At 37.0% G+C, this 9477-nt stretch overlaps 1 protein-coding gene and 1 pseudogene across 1 annotated transcript; both read right to left on the bottom strand.

Annotated features, from left to right (window-relative positions):
• Positions 1-4172: 4172 nt before the first annotated feature.
• Positions 4173-9101, bottom strand: LOC145630904 (protein FAR-RED IMPAIRED RESPONSE 1-like). Its single transcript, XM_081683029.1, has 4 exons — positions 8956-9101; positions 6793-8144; positions 4843-6049; positions 4173-4758 (listed from the first exon to the last, which is right to left on the bottom strand). Exons 3-4 carry the CDS (start codon positions 5860-5862, stop codon positions 4546-4548), a joined length of 1233 nt encoding a protein of 410 aa, XP_081539155.1. The 5' UTR covers positions 5863-6049; positions 6793-8144; positions 8956-9101; the 3' UTR covers positions 4173-4545.
• On the bottom strand, positions 5878-7391 carry LOC145633062 (protein FAR-RED IMPAIRED RESPONSE 1 pseudogene; annotated as a pseudogene).
• Positions 9102-9477: the final 376 nt, after the last annotated feature.

The raw sequence follows: 9477 nt of genomic DNA, 5'->3' as shown, positions 1-9477 counted from the left end.
TATTTAAGTGTATTTTTATTGCAATTTAGTCTCTTGGCTGTTGAAGTCAAATATTATTGCGAAACTTGTAACCGTAATTAAGCATATATTTGACTAATTTGTAGAATTAGTAATTGCAGTAGAATTATTGCCTATAAATTCATGTTTGTAATGACATTTTCATATTGTGTTAATTAGTTTCAAAAATATGGCAAATATAGGTGGTAATGTTAGCAAGAAACGTGGTCGAAAGCCTTTGATTGAAGGATGTTCAACAATGATGATTGAAGCAAATTCTTGGGCAAATACTTTGTCAGCAAGTTTGAGAGGGCATAATTTTCAATTTGTATTCTCTGAATCGTACCATTCACAAGGAATCATAGTATGTTTACTCATATCGATTTATTTTGATGAAGAGTGTCTTTATTTGTGTATTACATTTTTTTGGCTTTGCTTTAATATGTTACTTTTGATCTCCTGTTGTTTGATGTAGAATGTACCTGTGGATTTTGCTCGAAAGCATTTTCAAAACCTTAGAGAAACGACTAAGGTTATTCTGCGTCTTTATGATACAATGTTTGAGGCCGAGTTGAAGATTCAGACTTCTGAAAATAAAATTGTGAAGTGTTTTATTAGGGAAGGTGTTGATAAATTGATTGATGATTATGAAGTGCAAATCGATGAAGGCGCTGTGCTGAAGCTTAGGAAGGGCAATGCTATTATATTTGATGTTTATCTGCAACTTAATAATGATTCTTGATTTTATTTGAAATCATTAATAAATGAATTTCTTTAGTTGATTTAATTTGTGTGTTACTTTTATAATAGTTGATTAAATTGATTTGAGATTTGAGGAATATTGATAATTTCTATTATCATGTATGTTGATTTGATAAAAGTTGTATGGTTTTAATGTTGAATGAATTGTATGACTACATGGTATAAGGTTTTCCCAAAAACAAAAAAAAATACGTGATTCCATTGCTTATAAGAGCAAAGTTGTCACCAAGGTTAAGGCCTCCAAAGAAATTTTGATTAAAGAGGACAAGAACCCTATATCTAAAATCAGTAAATAGTCTTCTTTTTAATATCTTAATATTAATCCAAAATAATGTAGTTTGATTTTTGTTCGGTTAACCACACCGTATAAGTGAGTATTACATTTATCTTCAAACAAAGATACAGTTCAATGTTGTATTACCCCATCTTATACTACAAAGACCTTTAAATACTTTACGTGAATTATTAGGGGCTAAAGGTAATCATGTAATATAGACAAGTAGGTTAATAGGATTGACCTCATGTGATTACACATTGTGTATTGGTAAGGCTTGTGTACTCATGTCCATGGAAAACTACGACTAATCATTCATACCGACTCTAGCTAAGTTCAAGTCCTATGATAAGCTTTAATCAATCATGCTGACTTTAGCTTCAGGTAATTAAGTGATAACGCTTAGTTGAATTGCACATAATCATATTTAGGGGAATAGTTGTATTATAGTTGTACTGAAGTTTGATTGGGATAATTATCTAATATGAATGTTGTTACCTAGTGTGATTAAGTTTGTTTATAAGAATTGATTTTTTTTCCCGAATTTTAAACAATAATCGTAGATAATGTTGAAACAAACTTAGTTCCGACGGAGAGAGCTGTCAATAAAGGTAGAAGTGTCCGGTTATCTTTTAACTTATAAAACAGTGTGGAATTTTGTTTTTGTTTTTTAAAACATTTCAAAACTTTTATAAACACTCATGAACCAAGAGTCACAGGACTCAATTAGAACGTCTATGTTGTAGCATTAGTACTTGTATGAAAAAGTAGACATACTACCTTGTTGTATAGGTATGCATCTTTCAAATCCATCGTGACCTCTAATCTAATAAAGCCAAAAACCTGGAAAACCCAAAGTAAAACCACAAATTTGAGGTCAAACAAGAATGATTCTCAGATTTCTATGTTAGCACAAAAAAGGAAATACAAATAACTTTACCATTTGTGCAGATTAGTGATTTGCTATCATTGTGTGAAGATATTGTATACATATTTGAAAATGAATTTGGATTTCAACATGATAATTCATAATTTTAACATATCCTTTTCAGGTATAGTATCTATACATTTTTTAAAAACTAATATTACTATGATAAGTTTAGTAAGTGATATTATCCCATTATCCCACTAGCATTAGTAATCTAACTAATTATTATATTATAAACTAATTTCATAATAAGTAATTGATGCAGAACCCTAAAAACCACTTGTATATAAATAGGGAGACTGGTAACGTGGAGGTGTACCAAAAAAAAACCCACTGAACACCAAATACACCACGAAAATGAAGCCAACTCTTAAGCTAACCCTACTCTCTCCAACCGATTCCCAAGCCAACCCTGGTGGATCTTCTGCACCACCACCACCCAAGAAGAAGAGGGGAAAAAGAACCACCCGTCTTCTGCCTTCAACACTAAGGAACAATGCCTTTAACACACTCCACAACCCCAACAACCCAGTCTTCCGGCAACCATATGTCCCATACTGCACCCTCTTGAAATTGGTTGGGCAGATGTGGGGTGGCAGAAAAGTTGGGAAAGGATCACTGAAAGCCAAACACTGTGGCAACAACAACCCTGATGAAGTCATTGTTGACCTCGATGGCATACCATCTAGGGATGACCTCATGGTGAAAAGGGTTGATAGTAAGGGTACCATTCTCAAGCTGGACGAAGGTTACGGGCCAACTAAGACAAATATAGGACGGTTCAATGTCCACTACCTTGTTGATGTCAGCAACGACCCTGGGGACATAGGGGTGATGTACGCCCTCATTGGAAACCAGAATTTCAAAGACGTTTACGGAGACTATGCTGACAAGGTGGACTGTCGTGTGAAGGACATGGTGCTTACCAATTCAAGGACTGGAATGGTTGTCTCTCCGCAAGACATTGCATGCTATGCTGGGCTGAAGCATGGTAATATGCTCTACGCAAGTCACAAGGTTTGTAAATCATTTTACTTGTTCGTTTTTATTTGAACTACTCCATTTTAATGTTGTGTTAATCCTTTTACATCACAAACCTAATATTATGTTAACCCTTTTACAGAATCCGGAAACAAACATGAACGCATGGATCAAGAAGTTCTACATCACGACGGTGAGCGACAACCCGAGGAAAGTTAAGGTTGAAGGCAGGCTGGAAACCAAGCTGAGTAACATCTACCACATGTGGGGTGAGGCTTTTAACTTTGATCCGAAGAAGGTGGTGTTGATGAATCAGTGTAGGGTTTTGAGCCCAAGTCAGACAATTGGAGCTGCTAAGATTCGTAACAAGGGGATTGTGTATGCACAGCCAAACATCCGCTACCATCGCTGCGTTCGTGAGTCGGACTCCGAGTAAATGGGAACGAGTAAATGGGAATCAACAAGTATCACAGTCGTTATAATTAAAATCGTTGTTATAATCAAAGTGGTTGTTAGTATTGTCATGTTTAAGTGTTATGAAGTACTGCCATGTATGTGTTATGGTTTAATGTCATGTTTATGTGTTATGTAATGTGTTATGTAGTATGTTGTCGTGATAGTAGTCAAATTACCGTGATAGTAGTAAAATTATGTTTATGTCTAATGTTCACCTATGTAATGTTATTGTGGAATATATGTGAATCTGTGTTTTGTGTGAAAACTTGAAATTTGTCTGGGAAGGCAAAAAAAGGACAAATTATGCAGTAGTTGGTAATATAGGAGGAAAAGAATGTTTGTTACCCCCTCAAACCCAAACTCCAAAATCCTAGCCCATTTTTTGGCCCACATAAGTCCATTTTTGTACCAGCCATGTAACCCCAATTTTTGCCTATCTTCTTCCTTCTCTCTCCTGTACAAAGTCCAAACTAGCCCATTTTTGAACCAGCCCATACCTTATGTGACAAAAATGTCATTCAAAAAATAGACCCAAACCAAACAACTCTATTTTTAAGCTATGCAGTAGAGTAAGCATGCTTACGGCCAAGGCCATTATCTCAGAATTATGTGATACCCCTCCAAGTCATAACAGATAGTGTAGCCGTACAACACATATAATAATACACATACAACAAACACATGGACATAATCGATGTTCTGGTAGTTCATCATTCATGAAACAAACGACGTACCACCTACACTGACAAATCAGTAACAACACCTATTAATAAATCGGACATAACCGATGTTTCTGGTAGTTAGACGTTCGTAAAAGCAATGACGTATAGAGAACCTAATACACTATGACAAACCTAATAAACAAGAAAATGAGTAAGTACGTAGCACATATTATCCGGTACATAAGACTAAATGCAGAGAATGTAGCAAAATCTTGGTTCAGAAAATGATTGAATCGCTGTATCCGTCAACACACTCTTCTTCTTCTTCATGGCATGTAGCCAGTTTCACAGCTTTTGCCTTGCCCCGCCTTGCCCCGCGTGTTCATTCTGGTGACACATTTTTGCTTCCGCTGCAAATAAAAGGCGTTGTACACTTAGAATCATTGTATCGCATTGATCACCAGAAAATGCTACAAAACATGAGGTTATGTAACGAATCGTACCTTAGCAGGCACAACCTTAGCAGACACAACCTTAGCAGGGACAACCTTAACAGACACAACCTTAGCAGGCACAACCCTGGCAGGCACGACATTAGCAGGCACATCTTTGGGAGCACCAAGCCTTGGAAGGACATCTCTGAGAAGGATATCCATGTCCATGTCATCTGTGTCATCTGTAGCCTGCACATCCTTGCCCTGAAACAGACACACCCTTAAGTGGATTAATAAACAACTAATGATATTTGAAACAATATAGTGAAATGAGCAAAATCAATGCACCTTTGTCTTCTTACTGGCCTTGTAGCCAGTCTCGGAAAGGGGTTTGTTCCGAGAACCTTTAGGCCTCCCACGAGGCCTTTTATTGGTTTTTGGGTCAAGTAAGAGAGGGTTGAGTTCAACAACAGGTTCTGTAGCCACGTGGTCACCTACATCAACTGGACAACCATTTTTGGGAGTTCTTTTCGTGACTGATGATGGGGTTTTCAAATTACTGGTAGATCCTTTCCCAGAATTGGGGTAATGAGTGCCAGGGAGGGTCAGCACACTATTTTGTTCGACAAATTTCTTGCGCCAATCAGCAACATCTATCTTGAGCTTAGACAAACAAGCTAGCACCATCTCAACAGTATCATTATCAACTAGCGATGCTTCATCACAGATAGGTTCAAACTTGGTCATTATTCTATTAAACCTCTGAAACTCCATTGTGTCTGACAGATCATGATATGCAACCTTAACTTGTGTGTGCCTCCTTACTATATCCTTGCGCCACCGTTCCAAAATATACTTCTCCGGTATATCAAACACAAAATTCTGATCCAGTACACATATGCAATGCTTGCAAAAGATCCCAAATGTCTCAAATTTACAGCAATCGCATCTCACTTCTTTTGAAACTTTGTTGAACCGCACACAATATATGCGCCTTATATCAGTGATAACCTCTTCGCTCCTTCCTTCCGGAACAACCCACACTCGATCCTCAAGGTAGTAGTGGACATTATGTTCATCAATAACCTTTTCCTCCCGCCCGTAGCAGTACATCATTCTCGACAACTCCTTTTGTATCTCTTGGAATTTGGCGTCCGTATAGATTTTCTGATAAAGTATCTCAAGCTTGAAGCCACTAACCAGCCGTCGAACATACTTAGTTGATTTTGCATCGGCATCAGTTTCTTCTTCCACACGTTTGGTCATTGCTCTTGTATACTTTTGTGGAAACTCATATAGCTTAGTCTTCCGGTTGACAAAGCCATCAAAGAAAATGTTAATGCTCTCCACCCTTTGAGTGGTCTTCATACCAGTCTAGAAGTGCTAATTCATGAATGCGGGAACCCACATATGCCTCTCATGGTACAATTCTGCTAGCCATTCATTTTCTTCGAGTTCATATTTGTTAAGCAACTCACACCACCGGCCCTCAAATTCCTCTATTGTAAAGCTTTCGTAAACGATAGCCTTAAGAGGGCTTTTGAATTCATCGTACCTAACACAACACAACTGAAATCATCAACAACATAATTGACATCTCATAATACTACCTTCAGCAGAACTTAAAGCATGGCCTAAGTAATGTGCATAACAAGGGCATGCATTTGACTGTTTAACTCATCATGTCTATAATTTCCAATGCCATTAACACCAAATCATGATATTATACCAGAAGCATCAAAGCATTTAACCACAAAGAAAATACCTACAGAATGTAAGGACAAAATTAAGATAAAAAAGCTATGAACATGCTCCTAAAAAAGACTTCGTATAACCCTCAACAACACTTCTAAGAACCCCACAACAATGAGGACAAATTACAATCACCATATAAGCCAATGAGATGTACTATAACCCTAACTGCGTAGTTAAACAACTGCCTACACTTCCTTATAATTGAATGATCAAAGACAAAACCAGCAAATTCAAATACAATTATGTCACTTCGAAGTTGTATCTCCAGCCATATATGATCAATTATAAGGCCAGACTAAAACACAAAAAAAAGAAGGACAACCTAAATGCAATACGAAATGAAAAATTAGAATATTGAATACAATTAGAAGACCTCTGTGAATAAGAGTTCATTTAGCAATGTTGGAGGACATGTAGGTAGAAAAAATAAGTACAACTAAACAGTGGGACCATACAGACCCAACAAAAACACCATTAGGATGGAAGCCATTACATTCTTTATCAAATTATTCAGAGCATAAAAAAAAGACGGTAAAAACTTACAACTTGTATTTGCCAAGCTTCTCGGGGAACTCCTTCATTATGTGCCATATGCACCACCTATGCCGAGTTGAAGGCATGATTTCAGCAAGTGGTTTCCTCATTGCCGCTGCTTGGTCGGTCAGAATTCCTGATGGGGGTCGGTCCCTCATACATGCAAGCCATTGTTTAAAGACCCAACCGTAGGTTTCAGTAGTCTCATGCGACACAAGAGCACACCCCAAAAGAATTGACTGTCCATGATGATTGCCACCTACAAAGATTACAAAAGGGAGCTCGTACTCGTTCGTCAAATAGGTCGCATCAAAGCACACAACGTCTCCGAATTTCTCATATGCAGCCCGGCTCCTTGCATCAACCCAAAGAACATCCTTAAGCCGCCCTTCTTCATCCAAACGATGAGCATGGTAAAAGTTTTGGTTATCGGCTTGCATTTTTTCGAAATACCGCATCATAGCTACAGTGTTCCCTCCCACCATTTTCAATATCCTCTCCTTGTACACCTCATGTTGCAAATCCTTTACATTCGGAAGTTTGTCCTTTTCATGTGATAAGCAGCCATTAATTTGCGTAACAGTAACACCCTCCTCGTAATAATTCATTAACTTTTTACAAACCGATGATGTATAATTCTGCATTCAATACTCTTTAACTAGGCTTGCTTTCCCAGGGGTTGGGTTATGCCCAGTATGTTTAAGGTCCACAGATCTAATCACCCAATCACCATTGCGGTCAACACTCGCATAAATATTTGCCTAACATTCACACTTTTTGGATTTTCCCAGGCCTTTTTTCAGCTCATCTTGCCCTATAACTCCATTGACATTGCCCTCTGTTCCAGAGACATCCATTGCCTTCTCCCGCTTCTTGGCCTCCCTTTGCGCCCTCATGTCCAGGGGACCCCAGCATTCACACTTCCAAGTAGCCCGACGCTCTTTGGTTTTCGGATTATATGCACCTTGAACTCTACTAACACCAAATCCGTGCTATTGTGCATATTGTTTGAAGTACACCTTAATGTCCTGCCAGCGTTTGAACACCATACCCTCCTCCGGTGGTTCTACAAGGGGCACTGGATTGCTTGTTGACACAACAGTTTTCACGGTCTGCACAGTATGTACAGTCTGAATTGGGGAACTGTACACTACCTGAGGACTACATGGAATTACACTAGGAGACATTGGATTCAACCTCAATCGCACGCCCTCATCATCCACATAATCATAATCAGAAGACCCAGGGTATGAGTCCGAAGCTATATTTGGCATCAGGTCATCATCAAGACTAACACAATTAACTTCACTAACATTTGATGTTATATTATCAGATCCATCATTTTGATCAATGGAAGACATCTGGAACAATAAAAAAAATAAATTAGGACACTAGACCTTGTTTGAAACAGACAACAACTAACAAATAAAACAGCAGGACCGTAAATAGATAGCGTATCAACTAACAAATTAAATTATCACCTAAATGTTAAACAAACAATAATCTTTTGCCCAAAATTATATACAAAAATTAATTCTCCACATGTATTACTAACCACCTAAAATATCACCAATTACAAACAATAATCCTTATCACAAAATGATAATAAAAAATTAAATTAATCAACATAATTAACTCCATAAACCGACGAGTAAATCCCGATTCTTATAGAAAGCTCATCCACTGACCAATTAAATTATCGACTACATTAGAACAATAAACCACAAACAATAATTTTTTTCAAGCAATTACCTACATAAACTAATTTTTCTCATGTATTAATAAACCAACAAAATTATCAGCAATTACAAATAACAAGCCACAATCAATTTTATATCAAAAAACAATTCTTGTCTAAAAAAAAAGCCACAATCAATACACCATTTCACAAAATAATATAAGAAAAAGTAATTTATCACAACTAATTTACCACATGCCTTAGAAAATAATTTATAAGACAAATAAGTCATCATAACACTTAAATTAAACCTGGCAAAGTCAAAGTAAGGAACTACTGCAACACGAATCTAAATATTTAGATCTGAGACACAATGTAACTCATTGTTGTTATCTAAATTTCCAGATGGTCATTTTCTGCAGTCGTACAGAGTTTAAAATTTGAATTAAACTAGGAATTTTCAGATTCGAAGCAAAAAATTCGAAAATACATACCTTATATGAAGCAACAAAATCGCGCTATGAAGAGATATCACAACCTACAATCCACGACACCAACCCAACTGATCGCGAAAAGGCATGGATTTGAAAATCAATTTACTCAAAGCCACCAGATCTATAACCCACCTTCATTTTCATGTTATGTGTAATGTGAGCTTGGATTTCTATTTTTTCTCTCCTGGAATCAAAGATGACCCTAGTCCATTTCACAAGTTTTTTAACTTTTACAGCGGTAAAACCTTAACTCAGCCTAAATTACCTTGGGTTTAGCTGGGTTAATGTAGACGGAAAGTAAAGTAACGGAGTGAAATGCACTTTTTGTATCAAAAGTGCTGGACGTCAGAACTCTTGTGGGACATAATAATATTTTATTGCTCAGCACGAAAACCAACACCGTTTATTTACAATTCTTCCATGGAGATAAACAGTTGTCGTTTATAACTGATATCAACCTGGGCCTGCTCATTAAAATAGTTAATAATTAATAAAAGAGAAATCTATTACAAAAGTTAAAGG

The sequence above is a fragment of the Chenopodium album genome, chromosome 5 (genome assembly GCF_948465745.1).
Source record: "Chenopodium album chromosome 5, dcCheAlbu1.1, whole genome shotgun sequence".
In the NCBI taxonomy this organism is placed as follows: Eukaryota; Viridiplantae; Streptophyta; class Magnoliopsida; order Caryophyllales; family Amaranthaceae; genus Chenopodium; species Chenopodium album.
Note: the sequence above shows the minus strand (reverse complement) of the source record. Positions and strands in the feature narration are given on the sequence as shown.

Excerpts from the sequence above, each read along its gene's own strand:
- LOC145630904 (XM_081683029.1), bottom strand. The coding sequence starts at position 5,862 with ATGAAGACCACTCAAAGGGTGGAGAGCATTAACATTTTCTTTGATGGC. Across the intron at positions 4,759-4,842 it reads AGGCCAGTAAGAAGACAAAG|GGCAAGGATGTGCAGGCTAC; the intron begins GTGCATTGATTT and ends TGTCTGTTTCAG.